This window comes from Harpegnathos saltator, unplaced genomic scaffold (genome assembly GCF_003227715.2).
Source record: "Harpegnathos saltator strain DR-91 unplaced genomic scaffold, Hsal_v8.6 scaffold732, whole genome shotgun sequence".
Taxonomy (NCBI): Eukaryota; Metazoa; Arthropoda; class Insecta; order Hymenoptera; family Formicidae; genus Harpegnathos; species Harpegnathos saltator.
In genome coordinates, this window is record NW_020230574.1 from 1 (window position 1) to 14,897 (window position 14,897).

Here is a 14,897-nt window from a genome sequence, read left to right on the forward strand (position 1 = left end):
AAAATATTGAAATAGATATTAACTGGTTGTTTCAGAAGATGGCATCCAAATATGTATAAAGCAGCTCCAAAAAAGGAATATAATCATAGAGCTGTGGATGATATAAAGGATAGTATAGATGAGCTGCGTTATTATAGGCAACATATGTTCATAGCATAATACCAAAGATTCAAAATAAAATCTGATAAAATATCTGAAATATTAAAATAAATACTTAAACATTTTTAGTTCTATTCCATATTTTTTACAAAAATGTGAGAATTATAATTACAATTTATGTCAGCGAAAATTTTAAATTTTAAAATAGAATTGAACTAAGGAAAGTAAAAATTTTCAAATGTAAAACATTTAATTAATAATATCGATGCCACTGATAAAATAATATAAAAAAACCATTAACTTTATTTTTAATTTAATGAAACTTAACTGTATAATAACCTTGTCGGTAAAATTGTACCGAATCAACGTAACAATTAAGAAAATGCAGATTTACAAAAATATTTCAATGTAGTCCCGCAAATATTGTGATAAAATATCGAGATACTAACATTATCATTTTATTTTATACAGGGTGTATATGGTAAGTGATACAACTTTTTACCACACGATTTAGGATTATCAACGGCATTGTAGTTAATTGAGTCGCGTACACAGAATGTACATGAATTAACAATACAACTTATTCACACGATCACACGATTTAGGGCCAGAGTACAGACTTTTGCATAACGCATAATACACAACGCATAAGAGAATCAACCAATCAGAGTTCTTCATTTCCCTCCTCAGGATATAAATGAAGAACTCTGATTGATTGATTCTCTTATGCGTTGTGTATTATGCGTCATGCAGAAGTCTGTGCTCTAGCCCTAAAGCCCTAAATACAATGCCAGGCAACAGGCAATAAGAATAAAAATAGACCAATCACAATCGACTATTACAAGAATAATCTATTGTGATTGGTCTATTTTTATTCTTATTGCCTGTTGCCTGGCATTGTGTTTAGGGCTTTACTCTTATAGCTATTGTAGACGAGCCTTAAGGCCCATCTACAATGGCTGCAAGAATAAGGTTGTAAGCGTAAGCAGTAAGAAATGGACCAACCATAATCGATTATTCTTATAATAATCGACTCCCTTGCGATTTGACAAAATCGGACGTTTCTCTTTTATTTCTCGATTCAGATTGGTTAATTGGCGACAGTACTTGTCCGAATCAATCGTTTCGCCAGCGGGGAGAAGCTCGAAATAGATTATGCCCTTGCAATCCCACCAAACAGAGAGCATCACCTTCATCGGGTGCAAACTGGCCTTTGGCATTGCGTAACATGCGATGAAAATTGAAAAAACGTTCTGTGCCATGTCGAAGTTCAAGCACAAGATTATCGTAAGCACCTTGAAGATAACGTTGCTCTATCATAGGACGAACCCACCATCGAGCTGTTCTCCGAATGACTTGTTCTTGCCTTTTTAATCGTCGTTTTCTTCGCAGGTACAATAGCAAAACAAGCTTTTCATCGCGATTCATTCTTATTTTATTATTTATTTCGATTATATTTTATTTTGTTAATAATTTTTGTTTTGTTTTGTTAATAATTTATTAATTCTATTTTGTTTTGTTATAATTTTTACATTGTTGTCACTCGAAGTGCTTTTATATACACAATACTATGGGCTGCGTTCCAAAACTCAACGAATAGAATAACCATTGATTGACCAAACAGGACTGAAAGAATAATGATGTGACGCAATCTTTGCCGCGCATATGGAGTCGCTTTCCGCAGCCGTTTGCCGGAGCTCACCGCATGCATGGAGTCTTAGCTTAACGGTTGTCCGATCTACCGGCAACCTCCGGTCATGTATTGTATACAATAACATTTGTGTTCGTATAATAAAGTCTGTGCTGTGATTACAATATCTCGAAGCAGCGATACTATTCCTAGACCGACCACAGCCATTCTGTGATTATCAAATCTCAGAGCTGGAGATAAAGAAATATTTTATAGTTCAGTCTTCATCCTGTCCTCAGCATCTGCTTTATTTTCTAAAAATCTTTATGTATTATTTAAAGTATAAAAATATATATATTCTAAATTTATTGTTTGACATATTACAGCTTAGTTTATGTATAGAAAATAATATTGACATTGTTCTGTACATTATACAAAAAAGTAGAATAGATTTCCACAGAATAGTAAAAAATATATATATATTTGATAGTAAATAAAGTAAAAAAGTCTAATACTATTTTTTCTGTCGACGAATAGTTAGCGAGATATCTTAAGTTAAATGTTGAAAAAGTTACCAAGTTTCCCTTAAATATTTCTAAAAAATATTAGGCAAATAAAAAAATGTTTCAGACAAAAGTTGTTAAAATTAATTGGTAGAAAAAGAAAATATAATAAAAGATTGGGTTTTCTTTTTAAAAAAATTAAGTTGACCTTCAACCAACTTTGAAAATGCCTTCCAAATAAAAAACTGATAATGCCATTCTCTTTCCCCTTCGAAATCATGGAATACGTGTTTTAGCTTTTTTAAATATCTTTCATAGTTTTCTAGATTTCTTACCTGTTACGTTTGGAATTTAGCACCCTATATATATATTTACAAAATCGGTCCTGAAATATAAGAAATAAAAATAAATTCATTAATAAACTTCTAATATTACAATAACTTTAATGGTTCCTACAGTTACTTGTAGGAGTTAACAGTTAACAGTTACCTGTTGTTGTCCCGTACAGTCGCTTATAATATATATATGTGTTAATAATCAAAACCCTGCTTTATAGTGACGTTAGAAATAATACAAGGAATACAGCCGAACAATTTGATGATGATATATTACATTAACGAGATAATATTTCTCATGTTCTAAAATTGTATTGTACGTGACATGCTGCAATGCCTGGTACAGTCTTTTATATACGATAAATGTTCCAAAATTGTATTGTACGTGACATACTGCAATGCCTGGTACAGTCTTTTATATACGATAAATGTTAGACGGCCTGATTGCGAAATCTGGCTTTGTAGAGATCTCGGGGATAGATCGAAGAATATGTTATAACAATTTGGTACTGATATATGAGAGCAACGAGGCAAAATATTTTTTCTTGTAACATGGTATTTCGCGGGACTCGATGCGATGTTTCGTACGACACACGCTTTATTAATATATGATAAATTTTTGACGGCCGGAATGCAAAATCTGGCTCTGTAGGGACCTCGATAATAGTTCAAGGAATATTCCATATCAATTCGGCGATTACATATATTACGCCAACAAGGTGGAATATCTCTTCTTGTGAAATTGTATTCGTATGATCCACTTTGACGCTTGACGCATTTCTATTTATTTATAATAAAGTTATTTATAATAAAAGTTAGACAGCCCGATTGCAAAATCTGACTTTGTGAGGATCTTGGGAATAATTTTAGATATATGCTATAACAATATGATGATGATATATTACATCAGTGAAGGAATATATCTCATTTTGTACAATGCTACGAGTACTATATGTGATCCGCTCCGACGCTTCATAAATCTTTATTTATTTATGATACATTTCTCACAGCCTCACTGCAAAATCTGGCTCTGTAGGTTTCTCAGGGATAGTTAAAAAAAGATGCTATAACAATTTGGTGGTGAAACATATCGTCAAGGAGGTGAAATTTTGCATCTTCTATAATGATTTTTCAACTGATTCGCTCCAACGCCTGGTACGACGGGCGCTTTATTTATATATTATACATTTTTGACGACCGGATTGCAAAATCCGGCTTTGCACCGATCTCGGGTATAGTACGAAGAAGATGCTGCAACAATTTGGTAATAATACGTATCGTCAAAGAGACGAAATATTGCATCTCGTAAAATGATATTTCGAGTGACTCGCAGCGACGCTTGGTACAGCGAACGCTTTATTAATGTATGATAAATTTTTGACGGCCGGATTGCAAAATCTGGCTCTATAGAGTTCTCAGGGATAGTTCAAGGAAGATACCATAATAATTTGGCAGTTATATATATTGTCAACGTGGCAATATATTTGTTCTTGTAAAATTGTATTCCGCCTGATTCGCTGCGATATTTGGTACAGCTGATGATTTAATTATGTATAATAAATTGTTGACGGCCTGTTTGTAAGATCTAACTCTGTAGAGATCTCGGGAATAGTCGTAGGAAGATGCTATAACAAGTTCATATATTACATCAACAAGGCAAAATATTGCTTCTTGTAAAATGGTATTCCACCTGACTCGCTGCAACTCCTGGTACGGCTGATACTTTATTTATATATTATAAATTTGGGACGGCCGGATTGTAAAATCTGGCTGTGTAAGGTCTTCAGGGATAGTTCAAGGAATATGCTGTAACAGTTTAGCAATTATACGTATCGTCAACGAGGCGAAATTTTGCATCTTGTAAAATAATTTTTGGAGTGATTCGCTGCGATGCTTGGTACGGCAGACGCTTCATTTATTTTTCATAAATTTTAGACGGCCGGATTGCAAAATCTGGCTTTGTGGGGATCTCGGGAATAATATAAGGAACATGCTATAATAATTTGGCGGTGACATATAACTTCAGCTAGACAAAATACGTCAATTTGTAAAATGGTATTGCACGTGAGTCGCTGCGACACTTAGCTCACTCACCCAAAAGCCTGAAAAGCATTTTCTCGCCGTGTATCGGCCGGCGAAAGCCCGAGTGAGTAAGACAAGGACGGTGCAATCGATTGTTCGTCCTTGTCAAACTGACTTGATCCAACCTACCTGCTCTTGCACTCGCGCGCACGGTGTTGGTTCGCGATCTCGCCGCACGAGGCCTCCAAAGTCAACGCTGGATTTGTCTCTACAGGAGTAGACCCTTAATAAGTCAAGAAGGAACTACTTGAAAAGAGAAGAAAATCAATAGCAATGACTTCATAAATACTATATGTCCTGAAGTTAATTGTTAATAAAAGTATAAACATTTATTGAATATAAACTATGCTATAAATGAGCTATTGTCAAAGATTCTAAACACAGTATATTTACATTTATAAACAAACAACGAATAACTTGTGTATGTGTGTATGAATTAAACTTATAAAACAAAGTTTTTATATATATGATGCATGGGAAAATTTTTGAGGTTTATTTCTATATATTTTATATATCATTTTCATCAATCATCGATCATATATCAATTTTGGTGATTGTTTCGTTAAATTGAGAGAAGATAACTAAACTTTGAAATTAATAATCAACATTGTTTTAGGTAGTATATTATATGCATCTTATATAAGTTAAACATCAACTACCTCATGGATATCCAACTGTAATTTTAAGATTGCAGTTACATGTATATAGATTGAATAAACATTCAAGATGGATCAGATGCTTCCTAGTCCAGGTTTTAGCATACCCAGTATTGGTACACCTCTGCATCAGCCAGAAGAGGATCAACAAATCCTTCCTAATGCTTTGCAGCAACAACAACAATCGCAACAATATCAACTACAACAGTTACATTCGATGAGTCCTAACATGCAGAGCAGTATGCTGATGATAACACCGCAGAAAACTATGCATACCTATGCACCAACTCCAACATTTGCAACACCTCAGAGTCTCATGCAACCACAAACACCAGTAATTCAATATCAATATGTTAAATTATTTTCAATTTAGAAAAAAGATGTAATATATATATACATATATAAAATATAATATTATATATTAATGTTGCTCTATTAGTTTTGTTTTTTATTTTTTAGCAAAATATGATGTCTCCAATAGTACCACAAAATAGTCAAATCGCACCAGCATCAATAGGTCCTTCAACTCCAGGACCAATGACACCAATGACACCAGCTTCAGCTGACCCTGGAATATTGCCACAATTACAGTAATTTTATAGAGAAATTAACATATTAACATGTGTTTTTCCTACTTTATTTCTTTACATATCATGTTTCTGTTTTATCTTAGGAATATCGTATCTACTGTTAATTTAAATTGTAAACTTGACTTGAAGAAAATAGCACTTCATGCTAGGAACGCTGAATACAACCCAAAAAGATTTGCAGCTGTCATTATGCGAATAAGAGAACCCAGAACTACTGCACTAATATTTAGTAGTGGTAAAATGGTTTGTACTGGTGCAAAAAGTGAAGCAGATTCGCGTCTTGCAGCTAGAAAGTATGCAAGAATTATACAGAAACTAGGTTTTCCTGTGAGTATAATCAATTTGTGTAATTAAGATATAATATATTTGTAAATTTTTATGTTAATTGATAATATAAATTTTATTCCATTGTTAATTTGGTTATTATTATTTGATAAATAGGCAAAGTTTTTAGACTTTAAGATCCAGAATATGGTCGGTAGCTGTGACGTTAAGTTTCCAATTAGATTAGAGGGTTTAGTGCTTTCTCATGGGCAATTCTCATCATATGAACCAGAATTATTTCCTGGATTGATATATAGAATGGTGAAACCTCGGATTGTATTACTCATATTTGTTTCAGGAAAAGTAGTATTGACAGGTGAGTATCTATCCATGTTTTCAGATTCTATAGCATCATAGTAACCTCAACAAAGCTCACATAATGTTTTAAAAAATACTTTTTAATTTTCTGTTACAAAGTTTTCAAACTGTTAACATGTTATCAAAATTATAATATAAAATTATAGTATATAAAGTTATAGTATATTGCTATCAAAATCTATATCCTCATATTTTTAATTCTATATTTTTAACTTCATATTTATCGAGAAATTAAAAAAAAATTTTAATTTTTTCCAGGTGCAAAGGTTCGAAAGGAAATTTATGAAGCCTTTGACAACATTTATCCAATCCTGAAAAGCTTTAAAAAACAGTGATATTTATATAAAATTTATTTGTTTCTCTAATTTCCATTATTAAAATAGATGTTACAGACCTGATTTCTTTTTTTTCTGTAAATGATATATAAAGGCAAATTGAAATATTGGAGACTGTTACTGAATTGTATGTAATTTTGTTAAATATCTGTTTATATATCCAATACACACATGCGCGCAAATATAATACATTATGTGTATTGACTAGCACGAATTTTTGGGAACAATTTCCGATTGGTTAAACGGTTTTATTAAAAAAAAATAAATAAAAGAAACTTATGCTTACCTGCATGCGCACGCGCGTAGATATCATATATACACACATATACACATGCATACATACATACACAACGGACTGGAAGATTTTCTATCACGAATTCTTTAGCATATATATATTTGATCTTTTTCAAGAACTCAACATTAAACATTTTATTATTTAAATTTATCATTTTATTATTTAAATTTAGGAAAATATGAAAACTATAGTGATATATCTAAGCAGAGAAAATTTCTAAATTGATCAAGCAATCTATGTATATATATATATATATATTCATATAGTCACTATAGTTAAATATATATTCGTTTATTTTGAAATACCGTGTATATATATGTGCATGTATGTGCATAAGATAAAGTATTTCAAAGCATTCTGTTGTTTAATGATTGATGTTTTTAAAGCAATTAAACAATCTGGATTCAATTATATGAATTTTATAAATATTTGTTTCTAAGTAATATTAATTTTTAATATAATGAAAATATGAGTTAAAAAATTAGTATACAAATGCAACTTATGTAATTTTATAACTTTTATAATTTTGCTTATTTTTGATCTAACTAATCGTTATTTTAACTATACTTATTATTAAATTAGTGACAACATAAGAAATACACATATAGTATATTAGGAACAGGTTTAGTATATTACATAAGGAACAAGGAGCAAATTTTACAACCAATTATATATCCTAATTTTTACAAAATTTTCGGTCTTTTCCTTTTTACCTCCCTTATAGATAATGGCAACATATATATAATTGAATAGATATAAAAGAAAACAAAAATGTTTTCTTGACTTAGTAAATATAGTATCTCACAATTAACTCAAAATTTACACTCAAGTCAACTTGTTGAAACTCTACTTTTGTAAGTCTATTTTAAATGTATATAATATAAGAGAAAAAATCATAATTAGTTTTCCAATATATTATAGAAGTTAATTTGTACTTATTTCCTTGTTATTGAAAATATATAGAAAATATATAGAATGTTTGACAAAAATTGTAAGAGCATAATAGAATTTCTCTATAATTATTGAGCTGTCAAAAATATATTAAAAAAAAAACTTTAATTTTTGATGAACCTTGTGAACAGTTTGACATTATAATCATGGATCAATTGCAAAAAATTTAATGTTAAAAATAGAAAAAGAATATGCTTTTCGTTTTAATATAAATTTTTATCTAGAAAAAACTCTACTTTTAATATATTATTCTGTAATCATTCTGTCATATTTTAAGCTTTAGCAGTACAAAGAAATATTTTATTTAATTTCCAAGCTTATATATATATATGTGTGTGTATACACAGCATCTATCTTTGATTTGTTTTTAATATTTCATGAATATTTCAATTTATTTCTTCAGAAAGAAATGTTTCTAGGTGTTCCTCCCTCTGAAAAAATAAATTGAATGTTCATGAAACATCGGAAACAAATCCAAAGCATGATATGAACCTGTAAATCAAATTAAATACTTCATGTTATTATGTTTTTCAGACATCCTGTGTAGAATTCATTGTTGTATATAATATGAATATAAATATCTTTATTAAAGAATTAAGTTATATTATTTGTATTAATTAATTATTATATTAATTGTATTTAATCATAATAATCATGAATTTTGCTTATGCAAAATATCACTAAAAAAAATATAGCAAATAATACACATTATAAAAGGTAGATATTTGACATGCTTATAATTTTGATTGTAAAGAATCGCGCAGTAGTCGACGCAGAATTTTACCAGACGCAGTCTTTGGTATGCTATTTATGAATCTTATACCACCTCTGAGTCGCTTAGGATTTGACACACGCTCGTTAACATACTGAATTATATCCTCTTCACGTACGTTGGAATTATCTTGTTTTACAATAAAAGCCATTGGCAATTCTCCAGCTATTTCTTCTGGAATGCCAATTACAGCTGCGTCTCTCACACCAGGATATGTTAATAAAATCGCTTCAAGCTCAGCTGGGGGAACTTGATAACCCTTATATTTAATAAGTTCCTTTACACGATCAACAATGTAAAAGTATCTTTCTTTGTCATAGTATCCTACATCTCCTGTATGTAACCAACCATCTTTATCAATTGTTGCTCTAGTAGATTCTTCATCGTTACAATAACCTTTCATTATTAAATCTCCCTTGAAACATAATTCTCCTCTGCAATTTGGCCCTAAAGTTTTATCTGTTTCAAATTCTCCCAGTGGTATGATTTTTGCAGACATGCCTGGAGCTAACATAAAACTGCCTGGTTTTGCCTTATCACCTGTTGACCATAGCACACTTAGAGTAGTTTCTGTTAATCCATAACCCTGCTTAATTACAGGAACATTCAATCGCTTGGTAACAGCCTCATAAATCTCTTCTGACAAAGGTGCTGCTCCGCATGCTATTACCTTAACAGATGATAAATCATATTTATCTACAAGTGGATGTTTAGCCAAGAACACCATAAGTGGTGGCACCAATATTAAATTCTCAATTCTGTATTTCTCAATACATTGTAGGAACAATTCCTCATCAAAATGTGAAAAGATTATAGACGTGTTTCCAGTTATGAGTCTAACCAGCAATATAGTAAATGAATATACATGAAAAAATGGTAGCAATGCTAAACCTGTAAGTTTTCCTTCATTAATCTGTATATATATATCCATTACATGTTTTATGACTGTAATGAAATTTTTGTCTGTCAACATGACACCTTTAGGTAGTCCTGTAGTTCCACTCGAGCATAAAATTGCTGCTACATGGTTATTTATATCAACAGAAATAGCTCGGAACATATTCATATCACTGTTTGATATATTTGATATTGCTTTGCTTAAATTCATCCATGTTGTACTGATATTGTGATGTTCAGTTAATATTAATATTTTTTGGTGACCAGTATAAATCCTTGATTATCATTTTTATATTATTAAATGCTATTGCAGAAATAAATAAATATTTTGGCTTAGAAATGGCAAGTGCATGTTTGAATTCTCTTTCTGAATATAGTGGATTTAATGGACAGACTGTAGCACCCACATAAAATATAGCACATATAACAATATGAAATTCCAAGTTATTTTCACTGCATATGGCAATTGTATCATTTACTTTCACTCCTTTTTTCTGAAAGAAAATTGCCAACTTACGACTAGTGTTTAAGATATGTTCGAAAGTTTGTTCCTTGCCTGTATGGGCGTTTATCTGTTAAAAATATTTATTGTTATTATATGTACATATGTATGCACATATATATCATATATATATATATATATATGTATAAACATAAAGCAACATATAAACTTGAATTGTATAAAATATTACAAAAATGAAGTATTGTGTAATTGTTGTATAAAATACTACAAATTACAATACATAAAAATAATTATAAATGTCAGTTAGTATGGATAAACTAAAAGATTTTTTGAAGATTTAATTAAATAGATGTCTTGTATTGAAAAAATTGCAATATAAAAACCCAGCAAAGACAATATTACATTTAATATGCATGTTAGTTGTAATTTCCTACTCAACAATATAACTGTTATATTGTTGAGTAGGAAATTACAACATTCATGTTACATGTAATATTGTTTGCTGGGATGAAACAATACATAGGTTTTATATTTACGATACAAAATATTTTGAATTTACGTATATACAAGATAAAATTATAAAAATATTATTTTAATAAAACAATAAACAGGAGAAATCATGTAATTATATTAATAAGCATATACTTACTTGTGCTACACAAGTACCATGCAGTGTTAGTTGTTTTAACAATAATTGTCCTAATGATAAATCTTTCCATTCAGATGTCACATCATCTTCATATAAAATATTCCCTTTTTCTGACATGGTGAAAATGTAGCGGTCGACCCTCTCCCGCTATCTACCGCGACGCCCGCGAGCTCGTCTTCGCTCAGCCGCCACAAGCAGGGTGAAGCAGGGGCTCGATTCTGTAACTCACTCGCAACGTTGCGTATACGTAATTTACGAGTGGTCGAAAGCGTATACGTTTCTCAAGTAATCGCTAATATGTATTCTCTGAATAATTTGCGAATATTCGTATTAGAATATGTATACGTTTCTTTTGAACGAATATTACATGTGGTAACTGGTGGTAACGTTGTAAGCCGTGTTCTGAAACCTTCAGTACTGAAAACCTATAATTCACGTCACTTATATTATAGATTGTTAGGAGTAACAGTGAATTGTGAATATAACCTTAGTCCGTATGGAAAACAATATTAGCCTAATATTACATATGTCGTACGATAAGCTTTTCGGATACATTGATTGGCGTACGCGAAGCAATCCTAGAAATATTCTATTTATTAACCAATCAACGTATTCGAAAAGATTGTCGTACGACAAATGTAATATTAGCCTTAGGCCAAATTCCACAACTTGCTTTAAACGGAGTGAATTCGGTTCTGGACACGGAACGAGAACGATCAGTTACTCCTTGTCAATATAACCTATTCCTCTCATTTTATATTTTAGACCTGGCATTCTCACAAAGTTTTATCGCTAATCCCACTGTTGATTACATTCATTCGAGTCGAAAGGTTTTTCGTCACGCACTGCAAGGCTCACTTCGGAATTTTATACCATGGATATAGACAAAGGAAACCTCGATTCTGATAAGGACACGTAATCTCCTCTAAATACCCTTGATGACAGATCGCAGTATTCTTTATACGCGGAATCGGTGAGAGATCAACGCAATAATTCTTCTACATCTACATTTTTCATATTCGAATGGGACCTCTGATCCCTCGTTGGGAGTGAAGGAAAAGTCTAGTAACTCATTGACCGAAACACATAGAAGACTCATGCAGAATAGATACGGACCTCCGTCCAAAGGTCCTTTCGAAATATATATATCCAAAGTAGTAGACAACCGTATCGATAAAAACATTATCAGGAGCGAAATAAAAATTGGCAAAATAATGGCTAGACTTTTTCCGACATTGTGGAGATCCGCGATCAATCTGAAATCTATTGGAACATATAAATTCTCAGTCTCCTTCCCAGACGGGGTAGCGGCCAATAAAATGGTGGAAAACGTCCGTCATGGAGGAGAAGGTATTAGGGATACCATTTGGATAGCTTGCGTACCGGATTATCGTATCACTTCCAGGGTTGTTACCAGAGATATTGATTATTCTGAAAACGGAGGAAATTAAACAATTTTTACAGGCACCTCCTCATTACATAAACCCAGCTACCGGAAATACTCGAAGTCAAGCATATTCACAAGAGGATAGTTGATCCTGCCGATAAATCCAAGTTCGTTTATATTCCATCCAATATGATAATGATAACATTTGCAGGCCTATCCGCTCCCAAAGCAGCTATCTATTTTGGGAAAAAGATCAGATTTGCACCATATATACAGAAAGTAAAGAGATGCAACAATTGCCAACGTTTCGGTCATATTGAGGCTCAATGCAGAGGTGGATCGAGAGCCATGATGTGTGCAACCTGTGCGAGCAAGGGACATCATTCGAAAAGTTGCTCATCATCTCATCTGGCTTGTATAAACTGCCTGCGGAGGAAACTTCCCTTCCCTAATCATAGAACCAGCTCGGACATATGCCCGACTTTCATTGAAATCGAAGAGCGAAGATTGTCATGGCGAAGTTGGGTCTGAATCCATCTGATGCCATGGCGTTCTATAAATCCACTGGGCATCGTCTACCAGACAAATGGTTCGAAATTAACAGTGCTGAAGAATCTGCTACGTTTGCGGACTTTATCCCTTGGTTTAAGGAGAGCGACTACTTTTCGGACTTGGACCCCGGACTGTCGACTAGCGGAGAGAACATCCTGAAAAGCCATCCGGAAGACAACTTACCTAAAACAAGATAAATCCACATAAGTCTAATAAATCTCGCAGAACCTCACTACCACGCAAGAGGAAAAGATCGATAAGCTTCAACCTTCCTTCGGAGCAGATGACACCTTCCCCATCTGAGGATATTCCCGTAAATGACAATCCAATCCCTCCAAATCTGGGAGCCCCTCTCCAACTTTACCCCTGGCTGGGCGGGGAGATCGTAATACTCTTTTCCTTACAACAAGTTTGCCTTGCCTCTCCTCACCTCAGGGTGGATTGGGAGAGTGGGGGAGGTGGAGGGGATTACCCCTCCTCTCCAAATATGGAGATAGTTCCTTCTGTTGTCCAGGATCCTAATACAGAGCAGATTTTGCTGTCGGAATTTAACAACTTTATCACAGATTGGTGATGAAATCACCAGGTTGATGGTGAAAAAATAGACCCTACCTCTGAAGATACGGCGCCGCAATTAATTATTTCTGGTCCCCATAACGTGATATCGGGTTTATGTTCTTTATTGTCGTCTCTAATAGTCAAACATCAGGAAGAATATCTTAGAACAAATCAAGAAGCGAATTAATTTGTATTGCAATTCCAAAATAACAAACAAAAATTATAACACGGTCTACTGTTGAAATTGTTGAAATAGTTATAAAAAAAAGAAAATGGTTCAGAATAATCGGGACAGTTTTCTTTCCATAGTGCAATGAATTGTAGATCTTTGAAAGCTAGGTTCAACGACCTTATTGCTTCTTGACATAATACCCAGGGTTACCAGCTTTTATTTTCTTTTCGAGACTGGCTAAAGACACTAATAGGATGAATCTTAACAATTACATTCTTATTACCAGCAACAGAGAAGATCCGGGAGGTGCAGCATAGCAGTTAGAATAGGACATCAATTTGTGGTCTCACACACTGCGCGTTGTGAAGAGCTTCTTTCCAGTACAACGTGAATTTCTGCTGCGATTTGAATTTTAATATAAGCAAATTCCCACCAGTTTGATCTCAGATATAATCCACCTAACAATACTTAGTTGATAACGATCCGCTCTTCTGGGATAACTTTTTTTGCAAAGTTAAGAGTAATTATAACTTGATCATTACCGGAGATTTTAACTATAGACACCCTCTCTGGTGTGATATAACGTTTTTAATCCGGTTAATGCCAGCAAAAAATTTGCTGATGCATCTCCAATTCTAATTTAGTAATTTTAAATAACGGTAACCCTACATGGTCTTCCAAAACCTACTCCATTACAGTGCATTGATATCAGCTTACCTAAATCCTTATCAACCTGTGAAAAAATGGCATACGCTCCTTATCTTTTACGGAAGCGATATTACCCATATATTGAGTTTCTTGATCTCACTCCTGACAATTTGGTTGCAGACCCCACTATAATGTTCCAAAATATTGGGATCATTTTTCCAATAGTTTTGAGATCACAACTGTCACTTCTTCATGACAAAAAGGATAGTGCATCTATACTTTCGGCAAACCTGTTTTTATTTACAACAACATTCTAGAAAAATACACTCCTCGCTGATTAATCAGGTCTCCATCATGAGGGACAAACCATCTTTGCGCAGACCTCCTTCTCCTTGGTGATGAAGAATGTAGAGCATCCTAAAGCTAAAAAAAGACTTTTCTTTATTCAAAGATGCTCCTACTTTGGAGAACTTGGAGCATTATAAACAGGGCCTCTAAGGAGACCAATAAGAAACTCAAGAACATTAAAAAGTTTAAATATAGATCAATTTTGCGAATCACTGAATAGAAACTCGGATATTAGTGATACTTGGAGAACTTTGCTGCCTTTAAAAATAAAAAAAAATCGCTACTTCTTCTTATTATTAGGTGCTTCTTGGTTAAACATATCATTTTGCCATT

At 32.8% G+C, this 14,897-nt stretch overlaps 3 protein-coding genes and 1 long non-coding RNA gene across 5 annotated transcripts; 3 read left to right on the forward strand and 1 right to left on the reverse strand.

Annotated features, from left to right (window-relative positions):
• Positions 1-1,280: 1,280 nt before the first annotated feature.
• Positions 1,281-1,914, forward strand: LOC109503957 (uncharacterized). Its single transcript, XR_002162799.2, has 2 exons — positions 1,281-1,491; positions 1,724-1,914. It is a non-coding gene; the product is annotated as an uncharacterized LOC109503957 (long non-coding RNA).
• A 2,903-nt stretch (positions 1,915-4,817) lies between these two features.
• LOC105184205 (TATA-box-binding protein) lies at positions 4,818-6,979 on the forward strand. Of its 2 annotated transcripts, XM_011142821.3 has the most exons (6): positions 4,818-5,070; positions 5,266-5,639; positions 5,765-5,895; positions 5,979-6,222; positions 6,337-6,535; positions 6,796-6,872. In XM_011142821.3, exons 2-6 carry the CDS (start codon positions 5,376-5,378, stop codon positions 6,870-6,872), a joined length of 915 nt encoding a protein of 304 aa, XP_011141123.1. In that variant the 5' UTR covers positions 4,818-5,070; positions 5,266-5,375. The 2 variants fall into 2 exon arrangements, with proteins under 2 accessions (XP_011141123.1, XP_025161735.1); XM_025305950.1 differs by lacking the exon at positions 4,818-5,070 and having other exon boundaries at positions 5,376-5,639; positions 6,796-6,979.
• A 1,775-nt stretch (positions 6,980-8,754) lies between these two features.
• LOC112590155 (luciferin 4-monooxygenase-like) lies at positions 8,755-13,704 on the reverse strand. The gene is given in 5 exon segments (XM_025305948.1): positions 8,755-10,043; positions 10,045-10,359; positions 10,900-11,324; positions 13,107-13,356; positions 13,451-13,704. Coding segments are annotated over 3 exon segments (1,623 nt in total). The 5' UTR covers positions 11,017-11,324; positions 13,107-13,356; positions 13,451-13,704; the 3' UTR covers positions 8,755-8,852.
• LOC112590156 (uncharacterized) lies at positions 11,916-12,883 on the forward strand. Its single transcript, XM_025305949.1, has 2 exons — positions 11,916-12,249; positions 12,364-12,883. Exons 1-2 carry the CDS (start codon positions 11,997-11,999, stop codon positions 12,429-12,431), a joined length of 321 nt encoding a protein of 106 aa, XP_025161734.1. The 5' UTR covers positions 11,916-11,996; the 3' UTR covers positions 12,432-12,883.
• Positions 13,705-14,897: the final 1,193 nt, after the last annotated feature.

What these genes read in the sequence shown, in the direction of transcription:
- LOC112590156 (XM_025305949.1), top strand. Translation starts at nt 11,997, where the DNA reads ATGCAGAATAGATACGGACCTCCGTCCAAAGGTCCTTTCGAAATATAT. An exon ending in CGTCCGTCATGGAGGAGAAG is followed by an intron (nt 12,250 to 12,363) that starts GTATTAGGGATA and finishes CAATTTTTACAG; the next exon opens with GCACCTCCTCATTACATAAA.
- LOC105184205 (XM_011142821.3), top strand. Translation starts at nt 5,376, where the DNA reads ATGGATCAGATGCTTCCTAGTCCAGGTTTTAGCATACCCAGTATTGGT. An exon ending in TACAGAAACTAGGTTTTCCT is followed by an intron (nt 6,223 to 6,336) that starts GTGAGTATAATC and finishes TTTGATAAATAG; the next exon opens with GCAAAGTTTTTAGACTTTAA. An exon ending in AGGAAAAGTAGTATTGACAG is followed by an intron (nt 6,536 to 6,795) that starts GTGAGTATCTAT and finishes AATTTTTTCCAG; the next exon opens with GTGCAAAGGTTCGAAAGGAA.